General features: G+C 40.2%; 1 protein-coding gene across 1 annotated transcript in view; it reads left to right on the top strand.

Annotated features, from left to right (window-relative positions):
- Positions 1–14,742, top strand: part of LOC143626176 (putative uncharacterized protein YDL057W) — a 39,811-nt gene extending 25,069 nt beyond the window's left edge. The window contains exons 6-9 of the mRNA XM_077096328.1: positions 11,320–11,467; positions 11,582–11,667; positions 11,864–11,952; positions 14,645–14,742. Of these exons, the coding sequence (XP_076952443.1) occupies positions 11,320–11,467; positions 11,582–11,667; positions 11,864–11,952; positions 14,645–14,742 (421 nt within the window). The remainder of the gene's footprint in view (positions 1–11,319; positions 11,468–11,581; positions 11,668–11,863; positions 11,953–14,644) is intronic.
- The last annotated feature ends 269 nt before the right edge of the window (positions 14,743–15,011 follow it).

Below are 15,011 nucleotides of genomic sequence, written 5' to 3'. Positions count from 1 at the left end.
AGTGTTACGGGTTTACCTTGTCGGTTTTCGATGAGTTTTGCTAGCTTAAACGACTTTCCGGGTCTCGGGTTGAAATCTCAGTGTATCTACATATCATATAACATCAAACCAAGCATAAATCATCCATGTGACAGCCTTGATAATTAGGGTTTCGGTTTTGGGTTCAAACCGAACTTTCAAACCGTAAAAACGTTGTATTCATGTTCTAATCCGCGTTTTTGACCAAAAAAGTATATGTTCCTGGTTTGTAAACATTTTTAACATCAAAACATGATTTTACTTGATTTTTATGCTTTTTGGATTGTTAAACATGTTTAAAACTAATCATGGATTAATTTTTCATGGTTAAACTATGTTAATCATGGTTAAAATCAATGTAAAAATCAATATTTACCTTAGGGTTTGGGCTAGAGAATGAAGAAGAACAGCAAGGGTAAGTATTTTCTGGAAAAGTTAGTCCAAAATATCTCTAAATATTTTTATTATATAGAAATACTAGAAGGGGGGTGGGCTGCCCCCTTTGCTGCCGCCAATGTATAAGGCCCATTGGGCCTCTATTTTGGCCCAATGGTGCCTCGGTATTCGTGTCATACGTAAAATTCGGTCCAAAATTTAATTCGGGTTTGGTTTTTCGCAAGAAAACTAGTTCGAGTGCGAAACCAGCGCGAAAACGAGTGTTTTTCAGCTTCTTTTTGTAAAATAAGAAACACGTACTGACTTGTTGTAAAATTCCAAAATATTTTCACGGATTGCTTAGAACATGTCATATAAGTGTTTTATAAATCTTTTTCGGCTTAACGGATGCTACAATGCTCTTTTTGATATTAACGATTGCGTTTAAGCTTATAGCGTATCGATAAACGAAACCTTTTTCGTTTAAAGAGTTTTAAACGTACTGGGGCCTAAATATCAATATGTTAGACTCTATAATATATCTATAACTCGTATATGACCCCTCAGTATGTATACGGGTCATAATTAGTATCGGTCGGTTACTCGTTTAAGCACTACGAATTAACCGATTTATCGTTTACTTGCTACATAGTGAATATAATATACCTCGTTTTGTCACGAATGTCACACCTCATCCTCGAATGATTGAGTAGCATAACCTACCGCTTGGTCGGGACGGCACTCGCTAATGCGGATAATTTTATCCATGGCGTTTATCCATTTAAGAGTAGCGATTGCGTCTCCTAAACCAGTCATCTTAGACGGGTCACAACTTTTGAAGGACTTATAGTTGCAACCGCCTCGGCCCCTCTTCCTATCATCAACTTTCATAGACCTTACCTCACTTGAATCACCCTTTTCCCTCTTATCATCTTTCCTACCATCACCACCTGCTCCTTCAGCATTTCTTTCACGGCTTCCAGCAGACCCTCCAGGAGTTATATTCTTCATAGCAGTAGCTACGGCTTGAACAATAGCTGCTTGAATCACGGGATCCAGTTGGACTCCTTCGTTGTTCTCCGGGTTTCTTCCAGCTGCGCTTCCTTCAGCTTCGGTGTCGGAAGCTGTTTCCACCAAAGGTCGTTGGGCACGACGAGGCCTGCCGCGTCTTCGACCTCCCGCTTCCACATTTCCTCCTGTTCCAGCCATCGTATTCTAAAAGGGAAAACACAAACGTCATCACTTAAGGAACTATTTAGTACAAGGATAGTAATGCTAACAGGTAATAACAATGGCCAATTGTGATTAGCTGATCACGTTACTTTCCGTGTCCTATACACCTCCCCTTATGAGTCTATTTGTGATGGTTCTATTCTAAATAGTTAATCAATCAAATAATCCTATCCCTAACATTCACATATCCTTTCTTTAGCAATCAAGCTAACATTAACATACATATTTATCCATACACCTTACCGTTACTGGGCTTGCTTGAGTGACGCATGTTATCTTGAACTGGCATCTTCTTTCTTTTCTTACTTAAATCACATTCTCTGTTCGAGTCTAAGCATGTAGGATGCTTAAATCTCTCGAACTTTGCTCTGATACCAACTTGTAAGGCCCCGTTACCGGTAGCCCTACTTTCGTGTTGGATTTACTCATAAACGCAGTTCTAAATATCAAAGTTAATTAAAACATTCGCGGAACATTAAAAACATTCAAACCATTACATTCCGTAACCATAATTTTTGTCTTATCGAGCATTCATAGTCATTTAAAAACAAAACATAGTCTTTTAAAATAAAACATCATAGCAAAAACTTCAGATGCCAGCTTCGTCCAACTCTGCCATGTGTCCTCCTCAAGCTACCTGCCTCATTCTACTCACCTGCGTGCATACTAAAAGTCAGCTACACTGAGTGAGTTCTAGTTAATCACATAATCATACAATACCTTCTTACATTTCTTACTTAACCTCTTAACTTTCTTTCATACACACATAAGTCCATATACTTTCATTCTTACCTTCCTACTTTCTTTACATACATAATCATACGTTTTAAAGAACCTTTCGCCCTATAACCTCACAGATATTATAAGGGTCTGGTCCCTGATATCACAGATATTATAAGGGTCTGGTCCCTAACATCACAGATATTATAAGGGTCTGGTCCCTAACATCACAGATATTATAAGGGCCTGGTCCCTAACATCACAGATATTATAAGGGTCTGGTCCCTAACATCACATATATTATTAGGGCCTGGTTCCTCTTCGTTACCATACAACCATGCATTTCCTTCGTTTATTAACTTTATCGCATTCATACATATAAGCAAATACATTATACTTACCTTATACGTAACACTACAACCTGACAGTACGTGCAATATCCGAAGATCGTTCACGTACTAACAAGCAATCACTCATACATTTCACATCATTCATATAAGGCATACACTTATCACTTAGGATAAGTGTATTAACAAACATATCGAGTATGCACACAGCCCAAAAAACATAACACAGAAGTGGGGCTAGAAACTCACCTCAATGCGGCTGCGTTCACCGTTTACGGTTATTCCCTTCTTGAGCTGTGCACGACTAACTGTATAATAATTACAGTATTAAGTACCGCTCTAGTCATCTCATTGCTACTTAATTAGTCTTACACGTCTAAGCTGTTTTACTTCATTAAATCATTACCTGGTTAGTTAATCGTTACTCATTTACCTTTAAAGGTATCTTTCATAAATTGCCAAATTCCAAGGGCTGTTATGTAATTATATAATTCTTTTCTAAGTCCAGGGACCATTCTGTCTTTATATTAAACTCCTAGTTCGTTACTTTGCCCTTAACGAATTGGGTAACGAATCACCCTCTGATTCGCTAAGCTTCCATAACGAACTAGCTAACGAATCACCCTCTGATTCGCTAAGCTCCCATAACGAACTAGCTAACGAATCACCCTCTGATTCGCTAAGCTCCCATAACGAACTAGCTAACGAATCACCCTCTGATTCGCTAAGCTCCCATAACGAACTAGCTAACGAATCACCCTCTGATTCGCTAAGCTCCCATAACGAATCACCAATAGTTCTTATCCAGACTTTGACTCAAGGGTCAAAGTCAAAATCGTCAAGAACAGCAAATAGTCAACAGATCTTAGATCTGAAATTAAACCTTCGTTTCTTAACCAAATATCACGATTTGGGTATCAACGGAATCGTCTGACCAGCGCCTACAAACCCCAACCATCAAATCGGCCTAACATCGATGTTTAAGGGGTGGGATTTAGGCATATAGGTTACAGTTTTACTTAGGTTTACTATTAACCCATCAAATGTTAACCAATTTCCATAAGATTTGTTGTTTTGGATTCGTTTATAACAAACTAACACAGATCTATGATTTCCTTAATCAAACCGAACCTATATGAACGATTTCTAAATATAAATGTACCTTAGACGAGTCGGTATTCGAACACGAGCTGGTCTTTGATGTTGTTTTGGTTCGTCACAACGATCTAGCACCAACAATCTTGGGTTTCGACTTCGGATCTTGGTTCGGGTTATAGGATTGTGTGTGTGTTTTCCAAGGTGTAGGCTATGGTGTAGAGAATGGATAAAAATGGAAAGGTTTAGGGTTTAAGGGGTATTTATACTCCCTTAAACCCATGGACCTAAGGCCCATTCCATTCCTTATTTTCCATCTTCTAAAGTCCAAGCCCACCTTCTATTAGTTTATTTATTTAAAATGACACACGACACTTTATAAAATGAACGAAATTTATTTTATTAATTCTTATCAAAAGCAGGATGTTACATAAGATGCATGGGTGGTCTGAATGGATTAGTTTAATTTGTATACTCAAAAGTCAACCGTCTAATTTTCTTAGTCTATGTGTATGTTTACGTTTGTAATATATTTCACCTTCATCTTTTATATTTGGACTTATTCCATGGACCTAGAGACTGCAGTGGGACAAATGGCATGAAATTGTTCTTCAAACTATAAGCAATTAGGGTAATAGGGGTGGATGGAGGATTCTGGTGAATGATCATTGAAGAAACACTAACCGGACCCCGGGCAGATTACTGGTAACCTGGGGGTTAGATAGATGTTTCCCACGAGGGGTTAGACCCTGAGAAGATGGTTCTTCTGATAACCTGCAAAACAGACACCGTGAGCTTGTCACTGAGAAGGGGGGGGGGGGGTTCCTCCTTGTGACCACCCTCCGGCGTGAGAATCAGACTAGATTGCTCTTTAAATATAAGTGTATATTAAGAGATTGCTAGAGCAGATATCAGGTATAATATGATGATATAAGATAAGATGAGATGATCATACCATTTGTGGTATTTATAGCCGAAGGTAGGTTTCCAAGGAGGTGTGGCCGGCTGCAACAGTATTCCTGTTCCACCAACAGTGGCCTACGCACGTGCCCTGCTGGTAGTTGGTGGGTAGGCAGCGGCTGATAGTGACCAGGCCTGCTGTGTACTATTCCTTTTCCACCAACTGCCGGCTACGCACGTGGTATGGCAGTAGTTGGTGAGTAGGCAGCGGCTAATAGTGACACAGTACAGGAGCATGCTGCTCGCCATACTGTTGTCAATAAGCTGTCGTATCTTTAGTCAGATCTTTTTCCCATACCTCGTCAGGTACAGTACAGAAGATCTTCCCGTATCGTACGGACTGGCTTATTTGGGCGGGAGTATTCCCCCTCCCGCCCTTGTGCGGGATTGTTCCCGGCTTTGCTCATTCCTTCAGGTGACACTGAGTGATTGAGAGCTAAGTGCCTTGTGCGTGTAGCCTTGCTGCGCGGGTGGCCTTCCCTGATGGCTTGTATCCGAGGCTGCGGGGACAGGCGGAGTCCTTCACCATTGGGAGGCATTTCCTGCGGGACCAGCTTGCGTACTGCGCGTAAGGACGTCACGTCTCTGAGCATGGTTGGTCCTTCGGATCCAGTTGGTTTCTGCGCAGACGTTCCTCTTCAAGGTGAGTCTTGCGGGTCCAACTGGGCTCTGCTGGGACCTACCTCTTCAAGTCCCCCCAGTCCAATGTTCTTCTCATGAGTGTTTAATAAAGTGAGGTGAACTTTTGGACTTAAGCAAAGGGTTTTTGAAAAGGGGTTTTTTAAGGTTTTCCATGGGAATTCCTCCCGCGGAAGTCCTTGTCACTTGCAGAAATTCCCGAGTTTCCTGCTTGGTCTTTGGGTATGATGCGGGTAGGTCTGTAACCTCCTCGCAAGTCAGGAGCGTTGAGTCCCACTTGTGTGGATTCTCCATGAGGTTTTGGTAGTTTTGAACATAGTGATCAATTATGTTAAAACCACCAATTCCATCCTGGAGCTTCAAACAACGTAGTTCTCGACAATTTCCGTTTCCGCAAGCATTGCCCAGAAGATCCTTCTTGGTTTCAATTCCCAGCGGAGCGCTAGGTATGTGAAGGGTTTTGCCTTAACACTGTACCCGCGCTCGTCTTACGGTTACTTTACTTCCAAGGTATTCCTGGCGTCAATTCCCTGCGGGTGCTAGGTATGTGAAGGGTTTTGCCTTTACACTGTACCCGCACCCGTCTTGTAGTTACTTGGTTGCCGAGGTATACTTGGCTTCAATTCCCTGCGGGTGCTAGGTATGTGAAGGGTTTTGCCTTAACACTGTACCCACATCCGTCTTACGGTTACTTGTTTGCCAAGGTTTTCTTGGCTTCAATTCCCTGCGGGTGTTAGGTATGTGAAGGGTTTTGCCTTAACACTGTACCCGCATCCGTCTTACGGTTACTTGTTTGCCAAGGTTTTCTTGGCTTCAATTCCCTGCGGGTGTTAGGTATGTGAAGGGTTTTGCCTTAACACTGTACCCGCATCCGTTTTACGGTTACTTGTTTGCCAAGTTATTCTTGGCTTCAATTCCCTGCGGGTGCTAGGTATGTGAAGGGTTTTGCCTTAACACTGTACCCGCATCCGTCTTACGGTTACTTGTTTGCCAAGTTATTCTTGTAATGAATATTTATGAAATATAAATCTTTGTGCGGGTAAGACCGCTTCTTTTATTGGATTCCTTGCTTTATAAACGTTATATGACTTGCATACTTTAGTTTAAATTAGCAATTTTCCAAGTGTAGAATAAGTTAACCTTTGAACGTGGTAGATAATAGGTGTGAAGTTTTGCTTCCTCTTTCGTGATTGTGCGGGTAGGACCGTCACTTGCACTTAGTAGGATGGCTAAACTTTACCTGCGTCTAACCTGCGTGTAGGTTTTTCCTCATCTTTTCTGAGGATAAGTTAACCTTTGAACGTGGTAGATAATAGGTGTGAAGTTTTGCTTCCTCTTTCGTGATTGTGCGGGTAGGACCGTCACTTGCACTTAGTAGGATGGCTAAACTTTACCCATATCTGACCTGCGTGTAGGTTTTCCTCATCCTTTTTGAGGATAAGTTAACCTTTGAACGTGGTAGATAATAGGTGTGAAGTTTTGCTTCCTCTTTCGTGATTGTGCGGGTAGGACCGTCACTTGCACTTAGTAGGATGGCTAAACTTTACCTTTATCTGACCTGCGTGTAGGTTTTCCTCATCCTTTTGTTAGAAATTCTGTTTTGAATCGTTCGACGCGTGGTTGTCAATAGGTTAGTGTTCAGTTCCCTTTTTTATGATTCATGCGGATAGACCGGCACTTTCATTTAATGGGATAACTGAACTTTTCCCCTTCAACTGACCTGCGTGAAGGTTTGTCGTTTTTTGGGTTTATGCGGGTTTTGCCGCCTTCCCCACGCAACGACTTTCCACGTATTTATGCGGTGAAAACCGGCATATCCGTGCTGAATAAATTAACCGTTCGACGCGCGGTTGTTAATAGGTTAGTGTTCAGTTTCCTCTTATCATGATTCATGCGGATAGACCGGCACTTTCATTTATTGGGATGACTGAACTTTTCCCCTTCAACTGACCTGCGTGAAGGTTTGTCGTTTTTTGGGTTTATGCGGGTTTTGCCGCCTTCCCCACGCAACGACTTTCCACGTATTTATGCGGTGAAAACCGGCATATCCGTGTTGAATAAATTAACCGTTCGACGCGCGGTTGTTAATAGGTTAGTGTTCAGTTTCCTCTTATCATGATTCATGCGGATAGACCGGCACTTTCATTTATTGGGATGACTGAACTTTTCCCCTTCAATTGACCTGCGTGAAGGTTTGCCGTTTTTTGGGTTTATGCGGGTTTTACCGCCTTCCCCATGCAACGACTTTCCACGTATTTATGCGGTGAAAACCGGCATATCCGTGTTGAATAAATTAACCGTTCGACGCGCGGTTGTTAATAGGTTAGTGTTCAGTTTCCTCTTATCATGATTCATGCGGATAGACCGGCACTTTCATTTATTGGGATGACTGAACTTTTCCCCTTCAACTGACCTGCGTGAAGGTTTGCCGTTTTTTGGGTTTATGCGGGTTTTACCGCCTTCCCCATGCAACGACTTTCCACGTAATTATGCGGTGAAAACCGGCATATTCGTGTTGATAGTTCATAAAAGTATAAATGTAAAATCATCAGCGTCGATGTTTTAAGGAGAATCATTTCCATTAGAAGTGGCTCTTGGCCTTTTCTTTACAAATTTGGAATTGATTTACATGCAAACTGTGTAAATGAGCTCCCTTCCATGTTGTTGGGATGGGAGTGCCATCGAGCCGATACGCACCTGGTTCGGGATCTCGTTCTTTACGCAGCATGTAGTCTCCACATTGAAGCTGGAATTTTATTCATGTTTTCCCCAGCTGGGGTTCTACACGCATCAGCCTGCTCAGCGTTCATTGCGCCACGAGGTGCGCGAGCGTCCCATCTCTGACAAATGCTTCGACCATGTCCTTTACGTCTATGCATTCTTCGGTGTTGTGGCCTTTTGTCCTGTGAAAGTCACAGTATTTGCTCCGATCAGCATTGTGACGATGTCGGATTATTTGAGGCTTTGGCCATGGGAGCTCCTCGGTGGCGAATATCTCGGTGACGCTTTTGGTGAGCGGCGTCCATCTGGAGTTCTTATTTGGCTGTACGTTATCCCTTCCGCCTAACCGATTTTGCAAGCCGGATGAGGTGTCAAAGTTTACCCTTGACTGCCAAATGCCTAGCTTTCGCTTTTTGTTTAATCGGGCGGTAAGGACGTTGTCTTCCCTTGTTTTCTGGGTGTAGAGGTTTGTGCTCTGTGGGAGATCTCTACCCAGTTGCTTCTCCGTTTCCGCAAAGCGTTTAGCTGCTGTCATGATGGCATCCCATGTGGATGGCATGCCATCTTTACCCGTTAAGGTGCGGATGAGCTCTGGGTCGTTCGCGCCCTGGATGAAAGCAGCGCGGACAAGATCTTCGCTAATGTTACCCAGACTTAGCTTCTTCGAGTTGAAGCGAGTGATGAAGTCTAGCAAAGATTCGTCTTTCTCTCGAATGCATTTGAGGATTGTCCATTGCTCCTCGGTATACTTTCTTTGCTGGCTAAAGTGTTGGCTAAACTTCTGTTGGAAGTCTGCCCAATCGTAGATGTGGTTGACCGGTAGACGATCGAACCATGCTCTAGCAGCCCCGACAAGCGTCATTTGGAACATGTAACACCACGTGGGTTCCGTCCAACTACTGACGGTTGCCCCCGCTATGAATCTGTTCAAATGATCATCTGGGTCAGATATACCATCTTATGTGCCTATGCTGGACATTTGTTTGGCACTTTTTGGGGCGATTGCTTCCGCAATGTCCCTTGCAAATTTGGACGTTCCCGCATTTGCAACGTTTGGTCTGAATGTTTTGGAGAAGTCTCGTGGACTTCCACCTGTGCTTTTTGGTTTGAAGGCTTGTCCAAAATGCCTTCTCGGTTGGGAGTCCGTTTCCTTACGCTTCCCTTTTGCCCTATGGCGAGGGTTTGCGTCGGAGTCGGACTCCTCTGAGTCATCGTCCCAGTATTCTTCGAATTCGTCAGCCTGTTGGACGGAACGCAAGCGTTCGTCCAACTCAGCTTGGAATTCCTTTTGACGTGCCTCCGCCCATGCCTTAACTTCATCGAGTGTTTGGCGGGGGAGTCTTGTTCGTTTCTCTAACTGGGTATCGGTGATTCCCAGTGAGCGATTATTTACTGCACTTGCCCCAGCTTGGGTAACTGGGGTAGTGTTCGTAAAATTTACTTCACTTGCCCCGGCTTGGGTAGCCGGGGTAGTGTTTGTAAAAACTGTGTTGCCGGTATTCCCCCCAGTAGCTGGGGTTGTGGTTACCGGAGTTTCTTTAACCATCTTAGAAGTTTGAAAAAACTGGAGAAAAATGTTCTAGCTTTATGCACGGATGGCGCCAATGAAGAAACACTAACCGGACCCCGGGCAGATTACTGGTAACCTGGGGGTTAGATAGATGTTTCCCACGAGGGGTTAGACCCTGAGAAGATGGTTCTTCTGATAACCTGCAAAACAGACACCGTGAGCTTGTCACTGAGAAGGGGGGGGGGGGTTCCTCCTTGTGACCACCCTCCGGCGTGAGAATCAGACTAGATTGCTCTTTAAATATAAGTGTATATTAAGAGATTGCTAGAGCAGATATCAGGTATAATATGATGATATAAGATAAGATGAGATGATCATACCATTTGTGGTATTTATAGCCGAAGGTAGGTTTCCAAGGAGGTGTGGCCGGCTGCAACAGTATTCCTGTTCCACCAACAGTGGCCTACGCACGTGCCCTGCTGGTAGTTGGTGGGTAGGCAGCGGCTGATAGTGACCAGGCCTGCTGTGTACTATTCCTTTTCCACCAACTGCCGGCTACGCACGTGGTATGGCAGTAGTTGGTGAGTAGGCAGCGGCTAATAGTGACACAGTACAGGAGCATGCTGCTCGCCATACTGTTGTCAATAAGCTGTCGTATCTTTAGTCAGATCTTTTTCCCATACCTCGTCAGGTACAGTACAGAAGATCTTCCCGTATCGTACGGACTGGCTTATTTGGGCGGGAGTATTCCCCCTCCCGCCCTTGTGCGGGATTGTTCCCGGCTTTGCTCATTCCTTCAGGTGACACTGAGTGATTGAGAGCTAAGTGCCTTGTGCGTGTAACCTTGCTGCGCGGGTGGCCTTCCCTGATGGCTTGTATCCGAGGCTGCGGGGACAGGCGGAGTCCTTCACCATTGGGAGGCATTTCCTGCGGGACCAGCTTGCGTACTGCGCGTAAGGATGTCACGTCTCTGAGCATGGTTGGTCATGCGGATCCAGTTGGTTTCTGCGCAGACGTTCCTCTTCAAGGTGAGTCTTGCGGGTCCAACTGGGCTCTGCTGGGACCTACCTCTTCAATCATCTAACTAGAGAATGTCATGTCAAAAGTAGAGAGTGTGGAGATAATGAAAATTTGTTAGGGTTAGATGGAGGATTATAGTGAAGCATGATGAAATTTTTATTTTTTAATATATATATATATATATATATATATATATATATATATATCTAAATTAATATATTTAAAACATAAATATAAATAAAAGTGCATTAATTTCATTAAAATATACATAAATAATTAAACACTTAATTAAAAATATATATATACTATTCCCTATTCCATTGGCTTTTAGCTTCCGTTTCACTTCTAATGTGTCTTATCGCGAACGTAAATTTATCTCATAATATTTTATAATTTGGAATACACTTGGTGCGAGCTACGATCTCTTGATCCTCTTTGTTGGCTTGTTGCACAAAATAGTTGCCAACTCATTGTCAAAAATCCAACATTAAAACTTGGTCACGGGGTCAAAGTCTTCGGAAACATGTTTCCCCAAGCCTTTGTTAATGCCTACTTCTTCATAGCTCTATTTTATTGGCCTTCTCCTAATTCTCTATTTGAGAATAGAAATTGGTTTCACCATAGAGTGCTACACTTTTGTAGGCAGGAGTGTAGTGTTTTCATATGCTTCAAGCGTTCAAGGTTTAACGATGTTCACAATGTGGTCAACATTTCTGGCCGGTTTAATCTGAAAAGAGGCATCGAGGGCCGATTGGGTAAAGATTACATGTTGAGAATTAAAAAGCATGGATTCATTGATGTTGCCAATAGAAAGGGTGAGATTCATATGGTCCATTTTTTTAAAATGTTCTATAAAAAATTAACGTGTTAATCACGATTTACAAAAACAATAGCATCACTATATCGCGGATCAGTTGAAGTTAAACAAATTTAGGGAACATAGAGTCGTGTGATTGAAGAAAGTTTGATGGACCATTTAACTACTACCAATACAAGTGCAGCATGCCAACTGATTCCCCAAAATTGGAGGTCAGTTGTCTTATTTCCATAATCTATCAAAATTCATTCTTTCTTGTGTGACAGAGTATCATTTTGTTTGTAAACCAAATGATTTATTTGCAATCAAATGTCGAGTGGGATGATTCTAAAGGTTATTCACTAGAAACAAATTTGTTTTCCTTCAAGCCAAAGTATAATTTGACAACAATGTTTAATGTGCTTGCAGGGTGTTAAGCATCCACGGTTCTGTTGATAAGATTGTGCCGATGGAAGATGCCATGGAGTTTGCAAAGCATATATTAAACCTCGAATTGCATATTTGTTACACCCTAACCTACGACGGAAATGCCGGGCGTGAGCTGATTGTCACAGCTCTCAATGTACTATTATGCATTATTATAAGTTTCAATATCTATTATATAAATTTCAAATGAAACAATCATCCATACAAAACTCAAATAAGCAAAGTACATGTATCAATCAATAGCAATATATCTCATTAAGTTTTCTTCTAGTATAAATCCTTAAGTGATCTTGTACTTAATATCAAACGAATACCTGAATATGCGTTGAAAATAGAAAGGTTTTGTCAACACAAGGTTGAATGAGCAACACACCAGTTCAAAAAGTATAAACAAAAATAAGTAGTTGCAACAAGTCAAATGAGCATAACAAATTAACCAATGAGCAAGTATAACTGAGATGTCGAGAAGCACAAAGCTATAACGACTGGCGTATGATCATACTAGACTGAGATTATGTTGGACCTCTCCGAATGCGAAAACATACAAAGCAAATAAGCACATAAACAAGTAAGGTATAAGTTGTTAACACATAAGACAAAGTTGCAGTTTTAAGTATAAGTATATATGAGAAATATATTTACGCATATGTCCCCAAAACAACGAAAACAAGTAAAATAGGGGAATGTGATACTCACCTCAATAGACGAACAAAGATGAATGAGAATATTAAGAATGCGAGAAATCACGCGTTGACGATAAAGCCTAATAAGGAAAAGAGAATACGAATACGCTAAGTAATGAACAAGATTGATTATGAAAACTCGATAATCATTATTAAATTAATGTTATAATAATTTAATATTATATATAAAGATTTATTGTTTAAAACAATTAGTTTGATTATAAAAACATATTTTGAAAATATTATATTTTTCTTTAGTTTTATAAACGTATGTACTTATATAGTTTACTTGATATATATATATATATATATACTAGAAGGGTGCCTACGCGATGCGACGGGGAACAAAAATCATAGTAATTATGTAACAATTGTGGATCTTCAAGGTTCGTTCGAAACCTTGAAAACGTATGAACCAATCATCACTTTTGGTCAGCTGTTTTCGAATGCTTAAACCATAGCAAAAGGTTTGTTTTATGGTTTTTACAGAAAATTGGCCATTTAAAACCGGGCTGGACGGTAAACTTATTATTGAAGCTCAATTTGCGTGAAACCAAAACCATTAGTAACGATTCAGTTTAAAGTTTCTGTGGTTCAATTTCGGTTCTCAATAATAAAAAATCGAACCAACGGTTTGGCTCACGGTATAACTTAGAAAACGTTAAAATCGAATTGTGAACGTCCATACGTAATATGTCAATTTTTTTTATTTGAAAGTTATAGCAATACCATACTTAAATTAAAGGCAATAAAATGCTCATTTTTTTGGTGTAATTTTTTATAAAAATTATTAACGTATGAAAAAGTTATGGCCGTTGAAAAATCGTTGGTGGGAAGTTATTTAAAATTAAAATTAGAATGCATATATAGGTAAAGATAAAGGTCCAAAGTAGTAACTATTTCTTGAATTTATAAAAGTTGCTTAAAGTTGAGGGAGCAATATTGTAACTATTTCAAGACATATTTTCTATTGTACATGTTTGTCCCTCTCTTACATGCTATATAAGGTGTACATTAGGCATTAAAAGTTGTAAATTACATAAAATTAGGGTGGCTTAATTTGCCCATGTCTCATGTATTATATATAGTATATATATATATATATATACACGAATGAAAACGTGATTAAACAAGTATCATAAGGTCGGTTTTCAATAAAATAGCTTTATTTGATTATTAATATTAATTATATACTTAATAGAGAATTAAAAAAATAAATAACAAAATAAACTAAAAAATCGGGGTGGCAGGGTCTTGAACCCGCGGCCCGCTCCCCATAAGTTATCTAAACTAACCAACTGGGCTTAACTAGTAGATGCAATATGACCCAGACCTGATATATTATAAACAGAATCAAACACCAGCAAATTTGATTAAGAACCCTAGTGAATTCAATTAGCTAAATCTGTTGATGTTAAAGTAAATTAGACTTGGGGCTTTTGAGCCCCACACAAATGCGATCATAACCATGTATAACAATTACCTTAACACGTTTTGATTGATAGTGAACGAGATCTAACAGTTGTCGGCCAAAAATGCTTACGGATGAGCTAGTAAACAGCAACGATAATATAATTGAAGATAGGGGTATAGTTGGTGATGACTGAGGGAAGGAGGGTGTGAGTTGAATTGCGATATTATGCTCGTTTATATAGAAAATTTTTTTAGGGTTTCGGTTTGGATAATACGGGATAACGATGACTGGTTTAAACTTAATTAACACGTTTTTATTGTTTAATAAGCCACAAATACGGTATTTAAGATAATTACGAGATCAAATATAACCAACAGATGAAGATTCAAATTCAAATCACTAGATTAACAAATCGGATATGAGATTTATATATGGATTCGGGTTTGGATCAATGGGTATCCAGATTGGTGAAATGGGTTATAATAATATTTACAAAAAGAACCCTGAAGTTTGAGGATGGATACAAAAGAAGTTCAAGCTTGTAGTTTGGGTTAAAAATGTCAAAAAGTAAAGGTTATAATTATTAATAAATAAATAAATAATATCAACATAACCCGAACATCGAACCGAGTCGGGTAAAGATAAAAAAAAACCCGAGTTGTTACAATATCGTTAATGGAAATGATCATAAATACACTTTTCATCAGAATGAGCTAGCTTCAATTGTGCTTGATTTTGTCAAAAACATTTCTATACATTTATGAGCTTTCAATTGTATAATTTATGTAAAAATGAGGTATTTAATTCCAAACCTTCAAAGAATTCTTAATTATCTTTCTTTAAACTTTTAATCTTCATTGCTCGCACATACAAGTATGCAATGGTGTATTTCCATGTAGCTACGTGAATCGGTGTATGCTTATCATAACCCAATGAGCACAAAAGCACCGATTTGGTTATTTGATCATGATGCCTTTATGCCAAGCAAACACGTTGTGAACACATTCGAAGTAGTAATATTCACATAAATATA

Source organism: Bidens hawaiensis, unplaced genomic scaffold (genome assembly GCF_021521415.1).
Source record: "Bidens hawaiensis isolate Kalapana, Puna unplaced genomic scaffold, B.hawaiensis_p1.1 tig00004283_1, whole genome shotgun sequence".
Taxonomy (NCBI): domain Eukaryota; kingdom Viridiplantae; phylum Streptophyta; class Magnoliopsida; order Asterales; family Asteraceae; genus Bidens; species Bidens hawaiensis.
Note: the sequence above shows the minus strand (reverse complement) of the source record. Positions and strands in the feature narration are given on the sequence as shown.